The following is a 26,892-nucleotide window of genomic DNA, read 5'->3' as shown; positions in this document are numbered from 1 at the left end:
CCTTACCGACGGGGCCCCTTCATCGAAGAGTCCACATAATAGTTGGGGCCCCGTAAACCACCTTTGAGTTTTAGTTTCAGCATAGCTGTAACGGTTTTTTATCTTGTCTTCACGCAAAAAGTTGTATGTAAATAGTGATAAAACATCATTTTAATATTAACATGGCACAGTTTCTTTTTGGACATATAAATACCACCCCTTCCCGATTTCCCCTATTTGTCAGTTGACCACAAAAGTTGAGTAGGGCCCCGCGTGAAAATTTAAGGTTTTGCGTTAAAAGCAGACACGCTCCACGATCTCAGGCTTGAGATGTGAATACCATTTTTCGCGTGAAAACAGCTGTCTGTTTTCGGCACACATCTGCAAAACAAGTATAGGGGCCCCCAGCAAGCACAGGCACGTTTCATCCAAGCCAAATTGAAAAGCGCACACATCGATATCGATGGAATCGTTTCTCGAATGAAACCTCTACCCACTGGAGCACCGTTGCTTGCTTGATGTTAGTCAATTTTTCCTGCTAATTTTACCGGCTACGAGCCGGTGTATTGATATTGTGTTTCGGGGCCTTTAAACTTTTGTTTGGGTGTGTTGTATGCTTGTGTTGTGTAACGGGTTTTTGGTGGTAGTTAAGCGCAGCGTTCTGTGCATTCCATTTTAGCAGCAAGTTGCTCTGCGTGGTTGTGGGTTTGGGTGTCTCGTGCACAGGCCACCCACACCAGCAAAAATTGACGGTTTCTCGCTCTGTCCAATACTTTGCGCCAACGATGATGAGGTATTGATTTGAGTTGTGCGCGCGTGTCGCAGCGCAGCTTTGATGCAAGTATTGGCAGATTTCTTAGAACATTTATTGTGCTGCTTTGAGTAGTATGGGGCCCCAGTTTTCTGCAGTTCGGGGCCCTCGATAAAATACAGTGAGTAAAGCGATGGGAAAAATGAATTAATTAAAAATGTGTCTTTTTGAAATAGATGGTAAAAGTCCCATCCAGAGGGGGTGGGGGGGGGGGTAGAATCGGTACGAAGTCGAACATCCACAATGACGGCGATACGAAGTCGAACATCCACAATGACGGGGCCCCCTAGATCGACGGGGCCCCTGGCGGCCGCCTAGTCCGCCCACCGTTTAACGCGCCACTGCTTATGCAACATCCATTTATCCATTAAAGATCATAAAAAAGTGGGCACTTTATTATCCCGCTCACTAGAAGACATAGATGACAGCTCTTTAACATTTATATATTTCATAGAACTTTCACCCTCTTTACCCTTGGTTTATCCCTACGACCCATCACGTTTTCGCTACACAGCTATACGAGCCTTTTTATACTATTTCTTGTTTGCCGACCTCTGCTAAATAACAGTTTTTTTTTTTTTTTTCAAATGTCGACCCGCTCACATGTGATCGACATTACAGTCGACATTGGTTTGCGAACCCTGCATGTGCGTTTGTAACTTGAGAAGTGTGGCCAGATTATATTTGCAGATTTCGGCAGGAGCACTGTTGAGAACGCAACCATTTAAATTAAATCAATTATTTTAATGACCAATTTATTTTTAAACTTTCACCGCCAACGGTGAAATTCAATTTCAAATTTAAATGATTTTCTTGATTTTCTTTTTAAATGAGCAATTCTCGGAATCCACACAACTTACATTTTTTACTTATAATGAACATTTAATTTATTATCAAATTTTAACGGATAACATTTTAAATTTAAAACGCATGTATCAATTTTCACGTGCCAGGCAAACAGACGTGCATTTGCGCGATAAGTAACAAATAAGGATAGCGATCCTTGAAACACCATCCCCACAGATTAAGCTTAAACGACTGGAAAATCAAATATCTGTGATTTTCGGTAGGATAAATGAAAAATCCGGTCCGGTTTTAGCCGGTCTCGTAGTACAGTCGTCAACTCGTACGACTTAACAACATGCCCGTCATAGGTTCGATCCCCAAATGGACCGTGCCGCCATACGTAGGACTGACTATCCTGCTATGGGGGGAAATTACCCAAGCGCCACAGATTAAGCTTAAACGACTGGAAAATTAAATATCCATAGAAAAAAAATGAAAGCTCAACAGCTTCATTGGTTTGATCAATAGATCCCAAGCGCCACAGATTAAGCTTAAACGACTGGAAAATTGAATATCCATAGAAAAAAAAATGAAAGCTCCACAGCTTCATTGGTTTGATCAATAGATGGCGTATTACAACTCATCATTATATTGCTATCCTTTTCTTGCAATGTGTTTCGACAAGTTTCATTTTATCATGACCTATATAGCCTTCTAACTTTCTGAGCAAAAATCTATATGAATGGTCGTGTGGTCAGATACGTGGGAATCAACACCAACGACCATTACTCAAATCTCACTTGCTTCAGTGCTGGTGGTTTCCATTGGAGTTTAGTATTTAAACAATCGTATCGCCGTTCTAGTTCTAGCGATGCATAACTTCAATGCGAAACCATACAACAGTACAGATGAAATGAGAAAGCTTTCCTCCAAGCGATGAAGCTCCACTGGTTGCGGTATCCCACCAACAGAGAGCGCCACCAGCTTTTTCGCTATTTTTAGAATGCATGAGTCATTTGCCGTCTGCTAAACGAAGTCTTTCTATATTCCGTTTAGGTAGAGTGCTTGAGTCGTTTAGAAGCCGTTTAGTGGTCGTTTAGTGGATTTGTGGAACTTTCACCCTCTTTACCCTTGGTTTATCACTACGACCCATCACGTTTTCGCTACACAGCTATACGAGCCTTTTTATACTATTTCTTGTTTGCCGACCTCTGCTAAATAACAGTTTTTTTCAAATGTCGACCCGCTCACATGTGATCGACATTACAGTCGACATTGGTTTGCGAACCCTGCATGTGCGTTTGTAACTTGAGAAGTGTGGCCAGATTATATTTGCAGATTTCGGCAGGAGCACTGTTGAGAACACAACCATTTAAATTAAATCAATTATTTTAATGACCAATTTATTTTTAAACTTTCACCGCCAACGGTGAAATTCAATTTCAAATTTAAATGTTTTTCTTGATTTTCTTTTTAAATGAGCAATTCTCGGAATCCACACAACTTACATTTTTTACTTATTATGAACATTTAATTTATTATCAAATTTTAACGGATAACATTATAAATTTAAAACGCATGTATCAATTTTCACGTGCCAGGCAAACAGACGTGCATTTGCGCGATAAGTAACAAATAAGGATAGCGATCCTTGAAACACCATCCCAAGCGCCACAGATTAAGCTTAAACGACTGGAAAATTAAATATCGGTGATTTTCGGTAGGATAAATGGAAAATCGGTAGTTTTAGGGCGGTCATCTGTGAATCGGTAGGCATATAAAAAATCGGTAGGAATACAGATAAATCGGTATTTCTGGTCACTCTGATTTGGCTACGGTTGACGCTTTGACAGTTTGGGTTGGGCATTTATTTGTTTGTGTATTAATTTCATTCGCCCTGTTCAATTGTTGGTGCATTTCCAAACTTCCCACATTCCCCTATTTTCTATTGTTTGTTGTGTTCAAAACTAAAACTTTTCTTAACGATGGTTTCGCCTAAGTTTTGCATAATCTCACTCGCATTGTGCCTTTTCCTGTTCATCGGCAACAGTAAGCATCCATCCCGTTTGCTAATGATGTCACCAATTAGTGGACCGACGACACGCTCCCACTAATTGTCCCTCCGTCTCTCCGTAGGTGAAGCCATCTGGTGCTACCGGTGCAATTCCGCGACGCCGGGCTGCGGCGACAAGTTCAACTGGCGTGGCATCGGCTACCTCGGTGACCCGTGCCCCGAGGATGACGACGTGTGCGTGAAGGTGATCGAGCGCAAGGGCACGATGGAAACGTACACGCGCGATTGTTTGAGCTCGCTGCAAGGCTTCCGCACGGACATTCCGGCCGACAAGTACGAGGGATGCCGCCCGGCGGCCCGGGATCTGAATCTCGCGCACTACGTGAACACGTCGGTCAAGGAGCTTGACGTGAAGCGCGATCATTACGATTCGACCACGTTCTGTTTCTGCTTTTTGGACCACCGATGCAACGGTGCTACGGCACTGAGCGGTACCGCAGGGTATCTGTGGAAGCTGGTCGCTTGTCTGCTGCTGGCAATGGTCGCCTTAAGACGCTGAGGGAAGGAGGTGGGAGCAAAAATTACCATACAAAATCTCAACCCAAACACGCATTTTTGAAGGGAAAGAAGGTGTTGTTCGATGGAGAGAAGGAAGTAACAGTACTCCGTCCTAGCAGTTAAGATGTCAACATTCCGTCCAGGATTTTTTAGATAAAATAAAGCTTTACATTTTAATAACACTGTTGTCTGGGATCTATATGTCTTTTAAGGTGTATTAGCATTTTTCGATTTATTTTTGTCTCAGTTTAACCGACAGCTATCGACAATAATGGTTCCAGTAAGTTACTACACAATTTTCCCCCATATTGTGCCACACATACATGTAAAGCTCCATTTAAATCCGAAAACATCTCTCACAACAAGCAACGTCTAGAGCCGCTAATATCTTAATTGGTTCGGGAAAGGCTGCGATAGTTAACGGGGACGCTGTGCTTAAAACCCCTGGAAGGGAGAGGCAAAACGGCCTAAAGGTGATGACTGTGTGTGTGTTTGTTTGTTTGGGAGTTGTGCTACTAGCTTGATCTTTTCATTCTCCTCTATACTCTACGTGTTAGCTGGTTTCCTTCAGAAGGAACCGCTCTAAAACACGACCTTAAGTCTTTCTTTTTTTCAAATTTCCCTACTTAGCTGATCTTCTAGATCACACATGAGGACAGAAACAATAGAACGTTACATGTACCTAATGCCATCTAAACACACATGAGTCATCCCTCGTGATTTTTGTTTTAGTAACATCTCCCTAAGTAAGTGTATTCTATTGTCTCGCTTGAAACCACCGTTACTACTGACATGCGGTGCATACGAGGAGGAACGACGACGCGTACGTACTGACAGCAGGATGAGGCTGATGTGTGCTTAATAGGCAAAGGTGCGCTCCGTCGGATAGCCCAGCTTTTCCAGTGCTGGAATGCAGGCATAGTTCACCATCGGTGGTGGACCGCACATTAGCACGAGCGAGTTTGACGAAGGCTCGAACAGTCGCTCCTTGATCATCTCGTCCGTCACGAAACCCTTGCCCTGGGTCCATTCGGGCTTCGGTCGATCGAGCGTGTACCACAGCTTGAATTGGTCGGGATAGCGGGCAGCCAAATCGTCCAGCTCGGGCTTCAGCAGGATGTCGTCTTCGGTCTGGCGGGAGGCAAGCATTATAAGAACATGTAACATTCCACAAAACGAAAATGCTGGCTGTTAATAATGGTGTTAATATTCCATGTGACGCACCTGATTGGCAAAAATGAGCGACAGCTTGGTCATGTCCTTGTCGGAATGTTTCAGTACTTCACGGATCAGCTGAAGCATCGGAGTGATTCCAGTTCCACCTGAAAAAAGGAATTTTGAAAAATAGACATTTTAAATTCATATTTTAAAAACATCTCATTACGCCAGGTTTATGTTTCATTCTGTCGTCAAACTAGTGTTGTGTAAATCTGATTCAAATTCATGAATTCAAAATTCAAATGAATCTTTGAAATGATTCAATTAATCTGAATCTCGAAAGATTCATGAATTTCAAAAGATTCATATATCTCGAAAGATTCACGAATCTCTAGGAATTCATGAATCTCAAAGGATTCATACATCTCCAAAGATCCATAGAGCATCGTACGTGGTCATGCCAGCCTATACAGGTTTTCGGGATTTTTGGAAAGTACCACGTAGCCGGATACTTTGTTTTGCTACGGGGAGACTGTCCATTCGAGGCTTGAACCCACGATTCGTCTGTAAAGATTCATAATACATCTGTAAAGATTCATGAATCCCTGGAGATATATAAATTTTAATGAATTGACGGATTTTTTAAATTCATGAATCTGTGAAGATTTTTTTTTTATTTTTAGGGATTAATAAACCAATGGAGATTCATGAACCATTGGAGATTCATGAATATTTGGATATTCATCCTTGGAGAATCCTTGGATATTTATCAATCCTTGGAATATCATGAATCCTTGGAGATTCTTGAATCTTTCGAGTTTCAAGAATCTTTGAAGAGTCGATTCAAGATTCGAATCACTCATCATATGAACGAATTTCAGCGAAAGATTCATGAAACCCAACACTACTTCCAACAATAGGCACAGCTTAACAATGCCCTTCCATGTATGTTGCAAATCGTGCAAAATTCCACCACCTTTTTCTAACTGGATTCCCACACGCCCATCTTATCAGCGACAAAGCGGCACCTCCCGTTCACACCCGTACCCGCACTAAACTCACTGATAAGCGCACACACCGGCTTTACAATCGCAACCCGCAACTTACCCGCAATTAGGCCCACTTGCGTCGCTTCGTAGATTTGGGCCGGATCCTTGCGCAGCTTCTTGATCGAGAACCGCCCATTGCCGAGGTACTGCAGCCGGCCGGACGGACCGCGGAACGCAATCTTGTCGCCGATGCTCATGCCCTCCAGGTACTGCGACATCTTGCCACCGTCCGGGAACTTCGGGTGGACGTTCTTCTTGTACACCTTCACCACCAGATCGACGTACCCGTGGTCATCATCGCACGAAACCGGCGTGTACGCACGAATCACCAGCTCGTCGTTGATGGTAGCGGACAGATGAATGTGCTGCCCGATCGGCAGTCCGAGGATGTGCTTTTCGCTCGGCAGCCCAAACCGGAACCGGCGCGTATCGTGCGAAATTTCCTCCTTCTCGATCAGTGGCAGCATATACTTCTCCTGCGGATCGAGCAGCGTTTTCGGTTCCTTCCCAGCGCTGCCCTTGGCGGAGGCGGAGGAGGAGGACGATTTGCCCTTCTTGCCGTTCAGCAGGTAGTTGGCGATGGCGGCACCGACCACTACGACCACCACGCCGATCGCAACCGGCATTACCTGGAAGGAGGGGAAACAAAACCAATTAGACAATTTTAGTATATTTATATTGCCAAATTATAGGTTGCGATTTAGTTTCTATTAACAAATGAGGTTTTATACAGCTTTTTCTTGCTTAAAATCAAGGTTTGTAAACAATTACTGCGATTTTCAAACAATAATTAAGAAACAATACAAAGAAATCGAATATAAAGTACCTGCATAGTATTATTTCATAAAACGATCACTGTTACAGGGTTTTGATTGCATTTGATTGATTTTGATTGGTTTTGACTACAAATTGATGGTAGTGTGTTCCCACGATTTTTTGGCCGTTTCCCAGAATTGGTCCAATTGTATTGATATCCAATGGGAAAATACCAATAAATTATGGGAATGAACCAAAAATCTATAGGATACGATCAAAAAATCGTGTTAACGCACCAAAAAATCATGGGAACTGACCAATATATCGCGGGAAACCCTGTATATATCAATGATTACAGACATTAAGCAGTAATTTTAACTGAAGAGCAGTATAGGACTGGGTCATAAATTAATAATTGAGCAACACTTTTCTCACAAATAGAGAGTAAAAATGGGAATGAAAATTATAATAAATCCCTAATTCATATAAAATAGACAATGATCTACTGCTATTAAAGGAATGTATAATGATAATGATTTCGAGCCAGAAATTAAATGACACAGACGGCAAACGCTGCTCAGTATTCATGCAAATGCCCTGATGATTAATCATATCACTCCTTTTCATTCCCTCCTAAGCACTACTTAGGAGTGCATTACGGGGCTCCAACACATATACACAAAATCCATAGTAACACTGTGGAGTGGCAATTGCAGTGCATGCGTACAAGGTTAAGGTTAAATTGCTTCCTACACACATACACACACACACCGTACTCTGGCTGTAAGGGCTATAAGGTGTCGTTTCAAGGTGATGTTAGAAGCTGAGTAGAGCCAGTGGTGTCTAATAATTGTACTTCACTGTTGGTGTCAGATGTGAGTAGATCTAAAAAATCTCAATTTCAACCTTTATTTAGCACTAAACACCCTTCAATTGCCTCTAGCGAGAGGGGATCGACCACCTGTGCCGGCATTTCTTGCTTCCATCACAGTTTACTACGATGACTTCAGCGTGTTTGCGAATTGTTGCTGACGTATCGTTGCGACTCTTGCCTTGTCATCGCCTGACTAACAAACATCATAAAAAAGGCGTCTCTCCCCAATACACGAGCATCTTGCCAAACCAATCGTAACAATTATGTAAGTTTCTAACAACAAAACCCAAACACACACACACAATGCCGGTTTTTACTCGGGCACACAATAGGATACCACACTATCAACATCCCAATGGTTGCGGAGATCTTTCGCTCGCTCCCCTCGCTAGTTACAGCCACCCGAAGACGACGCCACCAAAACTTACGTCAAAATCTAACATCGTTCCCTCCTGTGTCTCTGCTGCTTTCCAACGCAAAACGGAGCTCGATCGTGGCTCTGTCCGACCGGGACACTGGACCGCCGAAACTGATGCGGAGATCGATTGAACTCTCCCTAAGTGCGGGTTTCGTCTCAGCCAAACACACACAACGAAACAACACAACAGCACCGAGCACCGTGTGCGAGAGGTGTTTGCCGGCTACTGATAGATTTGACGTACAGGCCGGGGCACAAAAGCTCTCATCATCACCATCTACAACCCCGTTTCGGGTAGAGGGGTTAGAAGTTGCCGAAAGTAACGGAGACGCATATGCCCCGTACGCAAACACTCCTCCATCGAGCACATCGTTTGGTGCTGGAACAGGGGTGGAATGGAAAGTGTATAAGGCTTTCCGGTTCGCAGGGTTTTAGGTGAGTAACGCGTCGTGGCGCCCGTACCTTAATTCATTTTCCGTTCCATCGGTTTGAAAGTAAACATGCAGCACTTCGTTCTAGACTGGTGGATTTGTTTATTTTAATCCAAACGCAATGCGCCACACGCTCTCGCACGCTATATTTGCGCGATTTTGCCACGCATTGGTATGAATTTATGTTATTATTTTCGCCCACCCTTCGGTCATTGCGTCATTATTATTCCACGACACGCTTCATCATATCGCCAGATGGTTTCGATCCGCAGACGAAATTAATGTTAAATTGTATTACTTTTCGATTCAGCTATCCCACACACACACTCAACCACCCGGACCCCAATATCAGCCGTCCAGGCTGTGAGTGAGTTGAGGGCGATAAGGGGCAACCCTATACAAAGCATACAAACGTACAACATTCTCCCATGCTCTATCGGTCAAAATACGTACACACAGTACACTCGTGCACAAAAGTGTTTGTGAGATGTTTGATTTTAACCCGATAACGCCTCACTTTGCAATGTATAAATTATACCATCTGCCTCTTTTCTTCCTTTAAAATACCGAGCCACAAACACACGGGGTCCCCGCTTTTTATGGTATGTCGATCCATTTATCTAGAGGGGAGGTAGTGTGGTTTGAATGACGGAGTAGCAGCATACACATCAAAAGTGCGAGAGAAGCTGCTTGCGAGAGCATAAACGAGAGAGAGAAATTTGTTTATAGAGGGGTGTGAACATATCTATGCACGCTAGAGCATAGTCACACGCACAGTGGCACCATTGCGTTTGGTCGTGGCGACAGCGCAGCGAACAACATTTCATGAACACGTCAAGGTCAGGTGGATGGGGTTTTGGCGTACCCCCATCATCTATGCAAAACACAGCTGATGTGGGGTGTATTGAACGCTGAACGCGACGAGCGAGTTCACTTTTCCTTTTTGTTTTTGGTCGTTGCTTAATTTAAAACATTTATACAAGCACGTGAGCCGCGGTGTGGCGGAATGCGTGGTTGTCACGAACTGCACCCAAGCCTACTGCTGTTTGTGTGTGCATACACTTTCAGGGACGGCATCGATAAACGCAGCGCCCATGCAGCGTTGAATGCTGCTCTTTAGCGAGCGTTTGGACTTATGAATTTAATTTTAATTTGCTTTCTAAAGATAAGCTGGATTTGGGACGTGGAGGTTTTGGGAACGTGCTTACGTTTCGTGTTTATGTCTAAAAAAGAAAAAAATGCTGTTAAGGACGTTTGCACAGCAAAATGTCTATCATGTCCTTATGAAAAGTGTTGATTTTCATAGATTCTTTTAATGTAAAATAAAAATCGCTTAAAAATCACCAGCCTCGTCTCGGATGACCCATGGTTGTGGGTTAAATATTTAAGTAACGTTATGCTAGTAACTATACTATCCGGAAGCTTCCATCTAGCACGGATCATTGCTCCATTATTCAAAAGATAATCGATAGGAGCAAACTACAATTGCTGATTGCGCTCTCCCGACACTCCCGAACGATAGTGTAGACAGGGTTTTCCAGTGTTTCTCATAGGTGTGGGCTTTCCAGACTTTATTGATTCTATCTAATAGGAAGTAAACGTATGTTGGAAATTGGACTCTATGGCACCCTTTTTGGACAGAAGCCTTGCTTTCACGTAAGAAAGTTTCAATAAAGTGTCCCACAGCTAACAGAACTCCTGGAAAACCCTGTAAAGGAGCCTAAGAGTGAGCATGCCTTATCAACCGAACCGATTGAACGAGCGGCAAACGATCCGGGTTTCGATAGCTCCAGTACTATTGATTTTACTGCCTGCTGTCCTACGGGTGGATAAAACATCTCAAGCAGCCCTATCACATGCCCCATACCCATCTCTTACCTGATTTACGGTTAGGCCCATGCTTTCCTATTTGGCAGCTTTCTTAGCAAACTTCCACCAAAAACCACACCACGGGTAGCTCTGAGGCAGTGGGTAGGAGGTCGTGTTTGTGCCGCTGGTGACCTGCAAAACAAATCGAGCGTTACAACCACGAGCGAAAACGTGAAACCGGTTTTATCTGTCGCGACAAACGGCGTGGCGGAAGTGTGTGGTAGGCAGTGTAATGCGCGTGAGAGAGTGCCGGCAGATACGCAGCAGACAAGCAATTGCAGTACACTGGGCCCCAGTGTCAGCATCTTCCGGCATGATTTCCCTGTGTGTGCGTGTATTGTTACGAGAGGAATTCGTATGTATTATAAACTTATGTAATCGTCTCAGGTCCCAAAAAAAAGAACGGTTCTGGCTGCGGGGCGAGGAATGGGTACTACACCTTACAAACTGCAACTTCCCACCTACTGGTCTCGGAACGCGCGCGGGCAGACCGTAGGAACTAGAAAGGTGACGCGATTATCTATTTTTAATAATTTACGGGAGTCGTGCGTCAACGCGTCTTTCGCCGTTTCTTTTCTCCGCCGAATTGCACGATGCCAAAGAACCCGCGAAGAGAGAGTGAGTGGGTGAACGTCGGGAAACGATTGCGTGCAGAAAATGTTACCGGTTTTCTTGCCCACCGCGCCGCGAACTGCAATGAGGTTAGCTTTCTTTTCACGCCGGAGCTTCACTTGGAACGAAATTTTTCGCGTCAAACTGTTCGCTTACACGTTATACCACATTACGTACCACTTTTTAACCTAGCTCGATACGTTTGCGTATTTCAAATTACGAAAAGAAACTGCAATCGGACCGTCGCCGCACTTGTCCCCGCTAGACCGTGTTGTTGTTGTTCCTTCCGATGGCAGTGTTGGAAATGAAAATGGTTTACGACAACCTCCCCCCACGGAGGTGGGAGCAGTTTGACATTTCGCAGTTTGACGTTAAGGATCCCAATGGAGGGGGGAGGGAAGCTTTTGTTTACAGTTGTGTTGAAACTAGTGATGGGTAAAATGGGCAAAAAATCCACAGTCGATTCCGATAATTTTGGAACGGACTCCGGAAGGTCGTTAGTCGACCCAGCATTATCCGGAGTCGTTTGGAATCGTCTAGAGTCGTCCGGAATCGCACAGAGTCATCCGGAGTCTCCCGGACTTGAATCGATTCGGAGTCGTTCGGAATCGTCCCAAGTCGTTCGGAGTCGGCCGGAGTAGGCCTTATAAATAAATGCATCAGTACGAAACACAACACAACGAAATAAAATGCCTGATCACAAGCACAAATGCACCGGATGACTCCAGTTGACTTCAACTCTGGAAGACTCTGGACGACTCCGAATGACGCCGACTCCAGTTGACTCTGGACAGCTCCGGACGACTCCCGACGACTCCGGACGACTCCGGACGACTCCCGACGACTCCGGAAGACTTTGACTCCGAACGACTCCGAACTGCTCCGGACGACTCTGGACGAAACCGGACAACTCCGGACTAGTAATGAGTAAAGTTAACAAAAATCTGGAGTTGACTCCAATCCAACTCCAATAATTTCGGAGCTGCCTTGGGAATATAGGTACGCCCAGCATTATCTCGCGTCGACCGGAGTCGTTTGGAGTCGTTCGTAGTCGTTCAGATTCGTTAGAAGTCGGAGTCGATCCGTTGTTGGTCTTCGTAACAAAGGCCTTTAAACGAAGTGCACGTACAAAGTGAAAAACCGGACGATTGCGGACAACTCCGAACAAATTTGGACGACTCCAGACGACTACAGTCCAGGCGACTCCGGACGATTCCAGGTGACTCTGGACGAATCCGGGTGGAACTAGTGGTTCGGATTTTCAAAATCGGACTAATAATAGCCGGAATCAGATCGGAGTCGTGGGTATGCTCCAAAGAGCACAGTAGTACTCCGGACGGCTTCGGATAACTTCGAACGATTCCGTCCCGGACGGCTAATACTTCGAACAACTACAACTCCGGACGACTAAAGCTCCGGACGACTACAACACCGGACGACTAAAACTTCGGACAACTACAACTCCGGACGACTTCAACTCCGGGTAACTAGTGGTTCGGATTCTACCGGAGTCGGAATACATTAAATATACCTTTTGGACACATATTTTAGTCAATTTTGTGGGCATTCTAGAAAAGTCAACACGAGGTCGAGTCTTTGCGGACCTTCCGGAATGGGTCGAATATGATCTGTTGCGCTCCATTCGTTATGTTCTTCCCAGTCCGGGTTGAGACTTCAGATCAGATAAAAGAGGACAAATAATTCATACAAAACAAACTAACAACAAAGTTCAATAAATCACACTTGCATCATTTTGGCAAAACAGCTGACTAGCGCGAAGGATTTATTTGATCGTATATGGTTGTGAAATACTATAATAAAACATTTAACACTCCTTCCGCAACGATAATACATGTTTCAGTGGTCAATTTGCTTTCTTATCCCCAGTCTCCTCCTCCTCATGTTCGGCCTGCTCGACCCCCTCGACTGTCTCCTTTCCATCGTCAGCCTCCTCCTCCTGTTCCCCCCCTTCCCCTACCTCACGACGTTTTGGCGCAATGATTTGGTGTACGGTAATCGCAACAAACACTAAAGCTAGTAAGTAGTTAAGCCGGTACACATGCACCTGGCAGTAAAGCACCGATACAAACGCCCCGATCACGAGCAGAGCGGACAGCAGCTCGTACCCGCACACGTTCCGCGGCGTGTTCAGCTGCCACAGCACGGCCAAGCACACCAGCACGGCCAGTGCGGGCACGAGCGACGGATCGGGCTGCAGCGTGTTCGCGTAGTGATAGTTCTTGGCCCAGGTAATAACACTTGGCACATTCAGCAGGGCCAACAGTATCACCAGCAGAAACAGGGGCAGATGAAAGTTGATCACCATCAGCTCGTCGCCCGTCTCGTTCGCAGTGCGTCTACGGTTTCGCTTCCGTCCTGCCCTACTTCCCTCGCCATGGGGCCGCTCCCGGGCCCCAAACAGTCGGGCGGCGATTTTGCGCGCCGTATTAAACACAAAGTTTTCCAAATAGTCTTCGTACGCTTTGGACAGCAGCACGAAGTAGACGGCTGCGGCGCAGAGTAAGCTGACACCGCCGCACGCGGTCAGTGCGATTGCCACCAGCAACACGGCAATGGCGAGCGGGAACTTATGTATGCAGGACAGAAAGGTCGAGGACATGACCGGGATCGGGAGGGCAATGAGGCGGAGTATGATTTTGTGCGCAAAGTTGGCACAGAACGCGATCGCACCCCAGAGGGCAAGCGTCGCCAGCACGAGCACACCGAGCGCGACGAGATGGACGAGGATGGAAACGGCCAACGGGGTGGCGACCGTTTCGGTCGGTGGAATCGCTTTAAACAGCGCTAGGAACTTGGCCGTGAGCGACCCTGTCGCTAGCAGCATTAGCAGCGGGCCGGGCTTGGTCAAGGAGCTGCGCAGCTTTCCCACCACAAAGGCGGGATCGTCGGCGGGCGTTTGCGTCAGCTGATCCTTGAACGCAAGCAGCAGCAAAGCGACGAGATGCGCCGGTATGAGCACCACGTGCTGCTGCACCATACGCGCCATACTGACACGCAGCGACTGGGCGTAACGTATACGGTACTTGCATCCCGGGGTAAGATGCACGTCTAGCTGTATTGGCACGTCCGGTTCTCCTGCCGGTGGTTTCTCGATCGGTGGGTAAATGTAAACGGTCGTTTGATTCAGCTCCTCGTGGAACGCGTAACGGTCGTACCCGGTGGCCCACGGGACGTGCACCTTCACGACGACGGTGCCCCGCACGCCATCGCACGCAACGGCGGTCAGGTCGAGGGCGATCGTCTGGTAGGTGTGCGTCATCCCGCTCACGCTGATGCGATAGTACGAATCGTCCGGCGATGCATCCTGCAGAATGGTACGCGCTCTATAGTCGAACCAGTGCGGCATCGTAACATTAATCGCCCTTTCGTCCGGATTAAAAACGTCCACGCTAAACTGGACCGGTTTGGTGGTGCGCGGGATCTTCACCAGCACGTGCGTCCACCGTGGATTGGCCCGCTTCAGCTCGTGCAAATCCAGCAGCGCTCCAAACCGGTCAAACTTGGATGACGGCACCGGCAGCGTGTAGTTGGTGAGGGAGATCGCCTTTTGACACATGCGAGAATTGCCGTACACTTCGACCGCGGCACAGCCCGACAGCCAGTTGCTCTGTTCCGAGTTGATCACCTCGATGCGCACGAACCGATGGGCCAGCTTTTCCGGCACGAGACGAATCATTTGCACGCGTGTACGATCGATGCCGGCCCGATGGCGTTCGGTAAACGAGCGGCGGATGTCCTCGATCCAGTCTTCCTGCTCGGGATGATGCTGAATCAGTGGCTGTTTGGCACTGCCAGCTGGTAGACGCTTATGATTGTTCCCCTCATCATCGTCATCATCGTCATCGCTCCGGAACGGTTGCGCGAGAAAGCGTGTTGCCAACTCGAGCTGGTGCTGCTTTCCTTCGACAAAGCCCCAGCTGCCGCGGCCCTGCGGAACGATCATGCTGAACAGGAACCGATTCATGACCAGCACAAACTGCAGACACCACATCGCACACAGATGGTCCACCGATAGCCACACGTTCGGGATGTTGTGCGTCATGGCGTGCAGGTCGGCGTACCGGGACGCGGTCAGTCCGTCGTGCACAATGATGTCCCTGATGCCGCCACCGATCGTCACGAACAGAATGCCATCCAGTGGCAGCAGTCCGTGCGAAGGGGATGCATTGGCCGCTCCCGCCAGGGATCGGTTCGTTCTCCACGCCTGCTCGATACGATCGTAAAAGCTGTAATGGTAGTGGTCGAACAGTGCGACCGGTTTATCGACCGGTGCCGATAGCGTCACTATACCGGCCACATGTCGGCCGATGCTGGTACGGGCTCCGACCACCGCCTGCGCCAGCTTTCCCCCCACCGAATGGCCAACGATGAACAGGCGCGTGGTTCGTCCCCTTGCGCCATACAGCCGAGTAATTTCCTGTATGCAAAGGTCAAGAAAATCCGTCTGATCCTGCAGATAGCCCCCGTACACGCCGGACAGCTCCTCGTTCAGGTCGACGCTGAAGTAGTCCAGGTGGGCCTGCCAGTTGTTGTCCAGCCCCTTGCGCAGCGCTACCGAGGCCAGGGAGCGTACCTGCTTGTAGGAGCCGCCGCTCCCGGGTACGAACAGTACCGGAGCGCCGGTAAAGAGCCGCTGCTGGACACGCTGCGTCACGAAACCCTCGGAGTACGCGTACAGCCCGTACTTGGGGAATCGCTCGTTGCCCTGCACCGGCAGCCGGGTGTACTGCGGATGCTCGAACATGTACGTCATGCGGCAGCGGTTCTCCTCGATGTAGCCAATGCTCACGATCGCACCGTACAGGAACAGTGCAACCGCTAGCACCGGCAGCACGATGAGCAGACGGAACAACATCGTATAGGGAGGGAGAGTTGGTTTAATTCACGGCACACACACACGTACGCACTACCCACTCTCCATTCGGGAGTGTTTTTTTCTGGGGAGGAAAATTAATGAAGAGAACTTTTTCGTTTGCTACGGGTGGAAAAATGACCCCGAAGCGGAAGGAACTGTTCGGGGAGGGAATTATGCAGGTCACTGCAACATTTACGCTGCGCCCCCGGGAGAAGCAGATAAACAAATCGTTTGTGCAGTGCTGCCAGCGTGATGCATTCCGTTGCATCTTCAATTCAAATTGATCAACAATCTCTCAAAACGATTCAAAAATATGATGAAAGAGAGGAAATAAATGTGAAATATGATTAATTAACCGCAAAAGATTGTAAGAACGTAAATTTGTTGAAATATTTTTTTAAATGATCTTGTTTCTCCGTGCGGTTCTCCTCACTAGGCACATTGTGTTCATTTGACAGTTGTTGAAACGTCATTTCGATTTCCGCAGAATATTGTTCTGTGTTTCACGATCTCTCTCTTTCTCTTTGTAATCGTCGACGAGTGCAGTCGCGTTTGGTGCAATGGCGTAAGTTTTTGTTGAATTTTGATTTTAAAACTTAACATAAACTACATTTCAATAACTATTATCTCAAGAATGTACTTCCACAACGTATCAATACACATTTCTCTTCGAGTTATTGTGAAATTCTATATCTACGGCGTGTTGTGCACATTACCCGAAAGTTGAGGTTAAGTTTACGATTGGTAATACATTTTCCCTCTTGCTCGATTTCCATTGCAGGTCTAAAGTGTCCCGTGACATTCTCTACGAATGCGTCGCCGAAGTGTTGAAGGGCGCTGAAACGAAGCGCCGCCGCTTCCTGGAGACGGTGGAACTCCAGATCGGTCTGAAGAACTACGATCCCCAGAAGGACAAGCGTTTCTCCGGCACCGTCAAGTACGTTCTCACCTGATGATCCGCTGCTCTCGGGTGTTGTGCATGCACGAAACGCGTGCACACACTGTCCGGGCACGGTATTCTCAGGAAGCTTCCCTCGTGTGCGGAAGCGGACCTGCACTCAGGGTCTTAAAATAAAATGAGCAGGCAAAGAGGGCACTTGTTCCGCCACTGCAAGGGGGTGGACAAGCAAGCTACTCGGCCGACCAGATAGGGTTGAATTTACATTTCTTATAACCACTAGGCATTTGCGCTGTGGTGGTGAGTTTAACGTTTAGTGAAGCTTTTGCGACGTTTTCTATTTCAATTGCGGACTGAACCTTGCGCTTGATTGCATCGATATTAATCCACGCGTTTTCCTTCTCTTGCTCTCCCCTGCAGGCTGAAGTACATTCCGCGCCCGAAGATGCAGGTGTGCGTGCTCGGTGACCAGCAGCATTGCGATGAGGCGAAGGCCAACGACATCCCGTTCATGGATGCCGAGGCGTTGAAGAAGCTGAACAAGAACAAGAAGCTGGTGAAGAAGCTGGCGAAGAAGTACGACGCCTTCCTGGCCTCCGAGTCGCTGATCAAGCAGATCCCGCGTCTGCTCGGTCCCGGTCTGAACAAGGCCGGCAAGTTCCCGGGTCTGCTCGGCCACGGCGAATCGATGGTGCAGAAGATCGACGAGGTGAAGGCCACCATCAAGTTCCAGATGAAGAAGGTGCTGTGCCTGTCGGTCGCGGTCGGTCACGTCAAGATGTCGCCCGACGAGCTGGCCCAGAACGTGCATCTGGCCATCAACTTCCTGGTGTCGCTGCTGAAGAAGCACTGGCAGAACGTCCGCTCGCTCCACATCAAATCGTCCATGGGTGCCGCCCAGCGACTGTACTAAGGTGTGTGGGTGTGTGGTGGGTAATGCGTTTATTTGCATTATCTGAGGCAATTTAACTTGTGAAATACAAATTTGTTCTCAAATGGAACAATAACAAAAACATACGTAAAGGATCGTTTATACTTAGAAATTGAGAACAGTTGTTTCGTAGAGAATTGTGATGGCCTTTCCCGTATAGGCTGCTATACTGTTTTCCTCTCATTCTTGTGCAGTCCTGTTGTTATGTATTGGACAAACAGTGCATTCTGTTAAACGCATTTAATTTAACAAATAATTATAAATAATTCGTTCTGTTCGATGTAGAACAACTATCATGATGAATTTCAGAAATCTCTATGATCCATTTGTCTATTTCCAGTTTCTTTCACTATATCAATAAGCTTCAATGTAATTCTAAAATGTATCATGGCCTTAGTTATTTGATTCTTGAAGAAGATGGCAGAATACAGACACGACACCATCTCTTCATCAACTTCCAAGCTGTATATGATAGCATAGCCAGGGTAAAACTGTACGACGCTATGATCACTATCGTAATCCCGGTCAAACTGATAAGGCTAGTTAGATTGACTATGACCAACATAACTTGCCAGGTGAAGTTGGATGGAAAGCACTCAGTCCCTTTTGCTACGACCAAAGGTCTGCGCCAGGGTTACGGGCTTACCTGTCTCCTATTCAACTTGGCGCTAGAGAGAATCATCCGGGAGTTCGGGAACCATCGTCTTATCTCAGATCCTGGCATACGCTGATGATATAGAACTGATTGGTCTGCGGCTCTCCTATGCAGCAGAAGCTTACCAAGGGATCGAACAAATGACAGAGAAACTGATGACACCTACTAAAAACTTACGTAGGGGTACGTGCGGATAGGTGATCGTGCTTTTAAAGTCGTCCAAGATTTCCAAGATCCAAGTCTAAAATTTCGGGTCAGGATCAAAGGTCAAGGGAGGATGCTGGCTGCCAACCGGTCTTTCTATAGCCTGAGAAATTTGTTAACCTCAATGAACCTCTCGCGAAAGACGAATCTGGGACTATATAGTACCGGTACTCACATATGCCTCTGAGACATGCACACAATCCAAATCTGACCCTCTTAGCCGCGTTCGAGAGGAAGATGCTCAGAAGGATCCTTAGCCCCGTATGTGTGGAAAGACAATGGAGTAGCCGTTATAATGACGAGTTATACAAGATGTACGGCGACCTCATTGTCGTGCTTGCCAGGCTCCGGTGGGCTGGCCATGTTGTACGCATGGAAACGGACGACCCTGCCGGTAAAGTCCTTTTAGGCCGTCCACAAGGACAGAGGAGGCGTGGTAGGCCTCGATCGAGGTGGCAGAATGGCGTGGAGGCGTCCGGAAACGATCAAGATCATTAGTTATTTGTTTCAATATCAGCATAAAACCAAATCTGATTGAACGAGAAACATTATCGCAGCATAGAAACGGTCCATTTTTGAATTTTCATGCCGCACCACGAACAAAAGCAAATCAGCTGTCAAACGCCGCCGCGACACGGCCTGTCAGCTCGCAGCTGCTGTCAAAACAATGTCACAATGCGCGAAGACACCTCGTTCGCTCTCGCTCGCTCCACCTGCTTCGGGCGCTGGACGTGAGCAGGCGCGCACGACTGCCCTGCAAGAAAAAGAAATCGCAAAACACACACACATTCGCCCACACGCACACACACACGTACACACCTTGTTCGTGGTGTGTTATTGCTGCCACTGGCGAACAAAAAACCCATTCGCTTCCTGCACACTACACACACCCGTACTGCGGGCATACACTTGGCTTGCCAGTAAAGGGGAGCGCTGCGGAAAATCGATTGTATCGTCGTGTAGCAGGCGCAAAAGGGGGAAGAACGCGTCCAATCCCCACGGCATCGAAACACACGGGAAAAACGCACTCGGCTGTCCCGTAATCGCTCCAACCTGTCCCGTATCCTCTCCTGGCGGGTCTCTGTGTGTGTGTATAGGTTGCGCTCCATTGTGCGTCTTCTGGCTGGTGGTGCAACAACAAATGCAAAGCAGGCGAAAAGTGTCATCGAGCAGCAGCCTCGCCAGCTGCTGAAGGGAAAAAGAGGAACCATTCTCACGTCCGAATTTCGGCCCCTATTGCAGTGCGTTACACAGTGTATGGCCATACGAAGGCCAGCAAGCTGCTGATTTGCGTACAGCAAGGCCCTCGCCCCCAAAAACTACGCCATTAGTGTGTTGTTTCCTGCTGCTTCGTTTTGCGTACACATCCCAACGCGCCCAACACGGAAGCGCGCAAGGGCAGAGAGAAAACGAGGCGCAGGCAAAAACGGATACAAATTGCAGCAGCACAAAAACAACAACAAAGGCAAGTGGGCCCACAGCCGAAAAGAAAAGCGTGCTAAAATCGTACGAAAAATCATTACCAATACGACCCAAAAGCGCGAGAGTGATGCGAGCAGTGAATGTGAGCGCGAGTGTGAGCGAGAAAGCAAGCAAAGCAAAAGAACATTCGCACGCCGTTGTTTCTATTGATTTCGTGCTCGGGGCAGTGCAGTAGTGGTAGTGGTGGTGGTGAGCATACACGAATTTGGAGCAGAAATGTCAAGCTGGTGAGGAAAATTTTTGCATCGAAGCAAAAGAAGTGAAGAAACGTCTCCTGCGATTTGCGAAGATGCAGCAGCACATTCCAATTGTGCATTGAGAGAAGCGTTTTTTTTTGTTTGCGTGGTGAAAATAACAAGTGTACAAGTGCAATATTCCTACACATAGTAAAATAAGAAGTGTGTGTGCAGTGTGCATGTGTGTCAGTGTGTGTGTGTGCAGTGCCTGCTAAGATAAGTTTGTGTAGAAAGTGATTTGATAACAGTGTTATCGGCGGAAGATCGAATTATCCTTGCCGCGGATACACCCCCGGCAATATCCCTGTGAGCGAGCGAGCGAGAGAGAAAAAGCAAAGAGTTTGCGTGTGTTTGTGTGCGTGTTTAGGGTAAAAAGCATCGATTAATCATCAGTATCACGCAAAAAGGAGAAAATTCTGCACGCTCCAAACAACAACAACAAAACGCACGCGTGCTGCTGTGGGTGAGAAGAGAACGGAGAAGAGATTCCCCCCCCCCCCCCCCCGTGTGTGTGCTCCAAGTGTTGGAAGCGAACTCACACACACGCGTTGTGAAATAGCGGCGGAGCAAAGAAGCTCCCCCGGGGAAACAGCGAGATTTGCGATTTTCCAGCACCATCCATCGATCACCGGTGAAAATCGTGGAGGGCTGGCGAAACGCACCGAGAAGGACGCCGGAAAGCAGCTTGGTGGTTGGTTTGTAGCGAGCAACCACCGAAAAACAGCAGCAGCAGCATGGAAATCGTGGGGAGTTACGAGTACAACAGCAAGGAAATCATTGGCCATGGCGCGTTTGCGGTCGTTTTCAAGGGCCGCCACCGCGAGGTAAGGGACCAGCCCCGTACCCGTACAGGCCTGCCTAAGCGTTTGCCATTTTCCGTTTTTCAGCATCGTTTTGAAGGGTGTTGTGTGTGTTTGTGTGCCCCCCCCCCTCCCCGGGCTAAGAAGGAAGTGTGCTAGGAAATTGCGTAGTTAGCCAAAGGAAAGAGCCTTCTGAAAAACATACACAACACCGACACTCACACACACTAAACAAGCGGCACAAAGACACGAACGCAAGCGGCAATCCTAATCACCTTAGCGGCAAATCGTTGCGAGCCGCTAGAATTTGTAAACCAGTTACCAGTTGCGAAAGGAAGAGCGAAGGAGGAGGGAACAGAAGGTGGTCACAAATGTTGGTCACTGTTTTTTTTTGGGCGTGCTGCACCCCCTCCCAGGCCACACGAGCGCGCGGTCGCGTCTATTGCGTTTTTGAATGATAAGCAGATGGATTGAGCACTTCCGTGCGCGCGGGCACGAGTGAGAGAGGGTCTCCGTCAGGGCGCGCGTTAGTAGAGCGCACAGGTGCAGAAGGGTGGCGGGGCGACCTTGGAGCAGGTAGTTCCACTTTCGATGGTCATTTCTGAAACCTCCCGCGTGGGGTGGTTTTGTTTATTTCTGATCCGTTTATCACACGCCAGTCAATAGGCAATAGTGCTTAGCTCTTTTAAGGGTGTAATTGACGTAGGTAGTGGTTAAGGAAAGCGAATCTTACTAAAAAAATGGGGAAACTAAATTATGTTCTTTCCCAAAGGGTTGCTATCCCACATAGGAAAGTAATGAGCGCTCTTAGAATGGTATCATAAGGCCAATGCAGTTTTGTTTTTCTTCAAAATTGTTTGTGTTGTTCTAAAAATTCTATTATACCATTTCAATTATTGCATCATATGATTCACAATTTCCATTTGCTGCGTATTTTCACAGCCTGATGCGATACAGCTTTTCGCAGGCTTAACCTTAACCGGGTCCGATAAAACTGGATGATAAACTTTGACCTATTTGTGCTCCTGCCTCTTATCGTCTGCCGGTAGCGTTCAATCAATTTCTAACGCTATCGGCATAGAAGACAACGCTGCAGCTGCTTTACAGGGGTTTCCTAGTCTATTTAGATTGCCAACAAAACTCTTCATTGCTGGGGCGAGATGTTTTTCAATCAGGTGTAAAATTTTGTATTTACATCACAAACATTTATCAGTTCTTCCACATGATTTTCAACACGTATCGAGCTGGATTGACTTTGATAGTTTTTTTGCGATGTGTTGAAAATCATGCGTAAGAACTGAAATGTTATGGGGCTTGGGTACATTGTCCGTACTCGCTAGTGTAATTTTGATTTTCACTAGCGCACCTCTGGCGGTGACTGATGGAAACTTTCTTTCGTCATCCAGGGAATGGTCGTGCCGGATCTCAAATTGAAGTTCACCATTTTTTTAAGCGAAAATGACTGAAATTCTTGCATACCAAATTTATCTAACAATTACAAAGCTTTTCCAGTCCAGTTTAAGTCAAAAATATGGAAAAATAACATATTTTCTAAAGCGGCTCCAAATTGTTTGGCAAAATGCTTGGTTCAGCCGTCGCCAGATGCGCTAGTGAAAATCGGAATTACACTAGCGAGTACGGACAAAGTACCCCGACCTTAATAGTTTTTAATTTCAGTATGATTTTCAATCAAATCTTCAGTAAGATTTTCAACACTTTAACGGAATGCTGCTATCGTTTTTTCACCCGGGGGTTGAAGTCGGATCTCATCACCCATTGACAGGTGAAGTGTTGAAAATCATGCTGAAGAAATTAAAATTATGAGTCACTTTCAATTGTGCACATAATTATCCACTGCAGATGTTTTTCAACAGCTGTCAAATGGTTTATTAGTTTCTAAATCAAATTTCAGTTTCAACACATGATTATCAAAACCTAACAAAGAACCTTTAAATTTAATCCAGCTTGAGTCGTGTGGAAAATCATGCTGAAGAATTTAAAAATTATTATGATGAACCTTAACTGCTAGATCTATGTGAAATAACATTTTGCACGCGATGAATAACAATGTTCACATTCGAAAGTGACTTGGAAAACCCGGTAACAGTGATGTAGATTAACTTTACTTCATAACTTCACGGTGGAAAACAATGTTTGCATTCGAATGTGGCTTGGAAAACCCTGTATTGAATTAAACATTATTTTTCATCGAGTTTTCGGTATAATTTATGGTCTACAAATAGCCAAATACATTTAAAATAATCATTTGTTCGATTACGTTTATCTGTAATTTTTTTTAGAACAGCAACTACTAGTGAATCTGTTGAGGAGCAATAACAGTAGTTGCTTGAATTTAGCTTAAATTTACTTTCATTCATAGCTTTTGATCTTTGGTGTTTGTATAACTAAATTACATCATTCTATTTTTTGTCCTTTTTTTGTCTTTATTTTGTTCTGTATTCAGGCTTCTTCTTCTTCTTCTTTTTGGCTCAACAACCGTTGCCGGTCCAGGCCTGTCTGTACCACTTGCGGGCTTAGCTTTCAGTGACTAATTGATTCCCCCCCCCCCCCCCATATGGCAGCACGGTCTATTTGGGGCTTGAACCCATGACGGACATGTTGTTAAGTCGTACGAGTATTCAGGCTATGAAATCATATTTTACGTTTATTAGAGCCCATTCCATCTGCTTTTACGCGAACCCTGATTTGTTTCGCGCTCACCGTGATACAAAAAAATCACATTGAAAATGTAAACAAATACCGACACAAAATAGGGTCACCTAAAAAAAGGGCCTTTTGCACATCGTTCCATGAGGCGCGTGTACCACTCTTGCCTGCCATGACTGACACCGTGTGGCCCTTTATGTAATCCTTATCACCACAAGATCTATCTACACGTTGCAAACATGTCGATGAAAACACTGAATGGGAATGTGTGGCCTGTGACTGCATTGCCTGTAAGCCAGCCATTCATCTAGCCAGATCTATTCCATAGTAAAATGTATTAAGTGTCAAGGTGTTAATTTTTACGACACCATTGCTGTCTGTCTGTCTGATCGATCGAGCAAACCAATTAGAGTAATCATTTGTCACTGAGGCAGATGCAGCATACGAACTCTGACAGCGGAGAAAGAATTAGTCAAATATTATTGATATTAGAGTTTCAGATCTTTATGGGGAAGCATCAAAAAGAGTACAGTATTTGCTTAGCCTATTTAATAAAACAGCAGGTATTTGAAATACTCTAAATTTTCCTTTCAATCCTTATTTTAAAAAAAAGTTCAACAAAAGGACATCTTTCTCAAAGTATAATGAAAATGCTTCAGGTACACTTTTTCCCCCTGAATCATTATCGATTATACCTCTTCAAAGCTCCCTGCCCTGGTTATGCGCTCTCCGTACGTCGTTGCAATATTTTTCGCATTTTTCCGCTTTTTTTGTTCTCTTTTCTATGAATATAATCTCGCCGCTCGTTGTCGCTCGTCCGCTACCCCCAAAAAAGACTGTCCTTAAGATTCTTACAGCAATATCATCGTTTCTTATCTTTGCAATGAGTTTTTTTGTTCGGTTCTGTTTGCTTCCACTCAGCTTTCTGCTTATCCGACACTCTAATCAAGCTTGCCGTTTCCTCCCATCTCACCCCCGCAGGCACACTACCCGGTGGCCATCAAAAGCATCACGAAGAAAAGCCTGGCCAAATCGCAGAGCCTGCTCGGGAAGGAGATAAAGATCCTGCAGGAGCTGAGTGCGCTCAAGCACAAGAATGTGGTGAAGCTGCTAGCCTGCACCGAGAAGGACCAGAACGTGTTTCTGGTCATGGAGGTAAGTCTTGTGGGATGATCGTCTTGTCGTTATTTTCCAAATACGAAGAATGTGTGACACCAATGTTACCCGAAAAATTGATAACAAATCAAGGATTGCGTCCATGGGCGCCGGTTCAATATTTAGACAAAATCTTGGAACCTTGAAACCTTGAAAGAGTAAATTTACATTGAGCGTAGACGGTTGCTGTCGACTGAAGTAGTCTTATCAGCGCTGCGTATGGTTTGAGAGCGCATTACAGTGGAGTTGCTATTCCTGCACAAAAAAAGCTGTACTTCACGACTCCCAACGTTTTTGTATGGGAAGTAATGGCTAATGAGTATCAATAATGTGCGTTGTTTTCCGAATGCATACATATATCCTTCCGCACCAAACATCATTGTATCCACGTGAGTCGATTCACGTTGCCGCGATCGTTAGCCACGGGGTGGGGATTGGTTCTGTCTCGAGCCTGTCCATTGCCCTGCGCAACATTTTGCCTTGATTCTTGCTTCCTATTTTGCATTGGCGAGTTAATTGCAGAAATTGTGCGCCCCAACCGGCAACCGGTTGCTGTAGCTGCGGGAGGTTACTGTACAGAATGACGCAAAGAGCAAAGAGTTTCAATAATGCCTTTCAGTCATGTTTATTGCTTATATATCGATGGACCGGAAGTTACGCACATATGGGCAAAACTTAGAGGAAAAGGCAATCGTAATTATTGAAGCAAAAGTATGTTTTTTTGTTACTTTTAGACATTTCCTTTTTTGTCAATTAATTTTGTACTAGCTACAGAATCTTTGTGCCAAAAGTCCGTCCGAAAGCTGCACGAAAGTAGTACAACTTATATCAATATTTGAAATTTATTCTGGCGTCTGGTGCCGCTTACCCTTCAACCGGCTTAACGCTAAAATTAGTGCCAGCAAAAGCCAACTTGTGGTATGTAAATTAAGACCAAACGTAACCAAAATCCATAACTCTCGTCTGCCTGTACATAGTGGGGCTCCGTAAATAGGTACCGTGTGCTTATGTGTACTCGGGGGCAGGCCGAAGAAAGGCAAAGGAAACTTTATTTGGCTTCGTTAGCGATTCGTGTCACGCAAGCGAAAGAATTCCTCCCCATCATTCAAATGTACACAATATTTGGCTGTGTTGTGGATTAAAAACGGCAAGCAATTTATTTGACCTTAAAATTGCCTAACGTTTGGACTTATTTTTGTACTAAAAGACGGCCTTTTCACTTGAGCAAAGGATTAAGAATAAATAGCTATGCAATAGAATACAACTACGGGAGGAAATTGTATTAATTTGAGAGATGTTTTGTCAAATTGACTGATAAAAAGGGCTTGATAATCTGCGTCACTAGTCTATAAAAATTAACGTAGAAACTTTAACCATTTTCTTTCATCAAAATGACTCAATCTTCAGTGGTATTTTACCAGAAAAACTAATTCAACTCACGCGGAGATTTGCGAGATTTTGTCCCCAAAACGGATTATCGGCGTAACTTATGAGCAAGACTCTACCTCATTTTAAGAGACGTTACGGTTCCACTGGCTTCGTAGTAGATGGCAAAGAATAATTACTTAACATTCTCTTGCACACGTCGCTTACATGGAATGTTTCATTATTTATAGGCAACTTTTACCATAGAAACATAAGGGATTGTGCCCTGTAGCTTCAATTTAAAATAG

At 46.1% G+C, this 26,892-nt stretch overlaps 5 protein-coding genes across 8 annotated transcripts in view; 3 read left to right on the top strand and 2 right to left on the bottom strand.

Moving 5' to 3' along the window:
* Positions 1 to 3,330: 3,330 nt before the first annotated feature.
* Positions 3,331 to 4,330, top strand: LOC120955381 (uncharacterized). The gene is made up of 2 exons (XM_040376210.2): positions 3,331 to 3,625; positions 3,713 to 4,330. Exons 1-2 carry the CDS (start codon positions 3,562 to 3,564, stop codon positions 4,147 to 4,149), a joined length of 501 nt encoding a protein of 166 aa, XP_040232144.2. The 5' UTR covers positions 3,331 to 3,561; the 3' UTR covers positions 4,150 to 4,330.
* Positions 4,331 to 4,353: 23 nt separating this feature from the next.
* Positions 4,354 to 11,621, bottom strand: LOC120955380 (NADH-cytochrome b5 reductase 3). Of its 3 annotated transcripts, none has more exons than XM_040376208.2 (5): positions 11,493 to 11,621; positions 10,713 to 10,835; positions 6,414 to 6,984; positions 5,373 to 5,470; positions 4,354 to 5,279 (listed from the first exon to the last, which is right to left on the bottom strand). In XM_040376208.2, exons 2-5 carry the CDS (start codon positions 10,731 to 10,733, stop codon positions 5,007 to 5,009), a joined length of 963 nt encoding a protein of 320 aa, XP_040232142.2. In that variant the 5' UTR covers positions 10,734 to 10,835; positions 11,493 to 11,621; the 3' UTR covers positions 4,354 to 5,006. The 3 variants fall into 3 exon arrangements, with proteins under 3 accessions (XP_040232142.2, XP_049464332.1, XP_040232143.2); XM_049608375.1 differs by lacking the exon at positions 11,493 to 11,621 and adding an exon at positions 11,368 to 11,471; XM_040376209.2 differs by lacking the exons at positions 10,713 to 10,835; positions 11,493 to 11,621 and adding an exon at positions 8,414 to 8,648.
* Positions 11,622 to 13,063: 1,442 nt separating this feature from the next.
* On the bottom strand, positions 13,064 to 16,421 carry LOC120955378 (GPI inositol-deacylase). The gene has a single exon (XM_040376207.2). It carries the CDS (start codon positions 16,189 to 16,191, stop codon positions 13,180 to 13,182), a length of 3,012 nt encoding a protein of 1,003 aa, XP_040232141.2. The 5' UTR covers positions 16,192 to 16,421; the 3' UTR covers positions 13,064 to 13,179.
* A 224-nt stretch (positions 16,422 to 16,645) lies between these two features.
* Positions 16,646 to 18,106, top strand: LOC120957947 (60S ribosomal protein L10a). The gene is made up of 3 exons (XM_040380422.2): positions 16,646 to 16,756; positions 16,973 to 17,128; positions 17,510 to 18,106. Exons 1-3 carry the CDS (start codon positions 16,752 to 16,754, stop codon positions 18,000 to 18,002), a joined length of 654 nt encoding a protein of 217 aa, XP_040236356.1. The 5' UTR covers positions 16,646 to 16,751; the 3' UTR covers positions 18,003 to 18,106.
* A 1,586-nt stretch (positions 18,107 to 19,692) lies between these two features.
* Positions 19,693 to 26,892, top strand: part of LOC120954671 (serine/threonine-protein kinase ULK2) — a 37,146-nt gene continuing 29,946 nt past the window's right edge. Inside the window, exons 1-2 of one of the 2 annotated variants that reach the window (XM_040374788.2) lie at positions 19,693 to 21,421; positions 25,046 to 25,219. In XM_040374788.2, coding sequence (XP_040230722.1) covers positions 21,332 to 21,421; positions 25,046 to 25,219 — 264 coding nt within the window. In that variant the 5' untranslated portion in view covers positions 19,693 to 21,331. The remainder of the gene's footprint in view (positions 21,422 to 25,045; positions 25,220 to 26,892) is intronic. The other variant, XM_040374789.2, reaches the window with a different exon arrangement.

This window comes from Anopheles coluzzii, chromosome 3 (genome assembly GCF_943734685.1).
Source record: "Anopheles coluzzii chromosome 3, AcolN3, whole genome shotgun sequence".
Taxonomy (NCBI): Eukaryota; Metazoa; Arthropoda; class Insecta; order Diptera; family Culicidae; genus Anopheles; species Anopheles coluzzii.
This window is presented reverse-complemented; position numbering and strand designations above follow the sequence as displayed.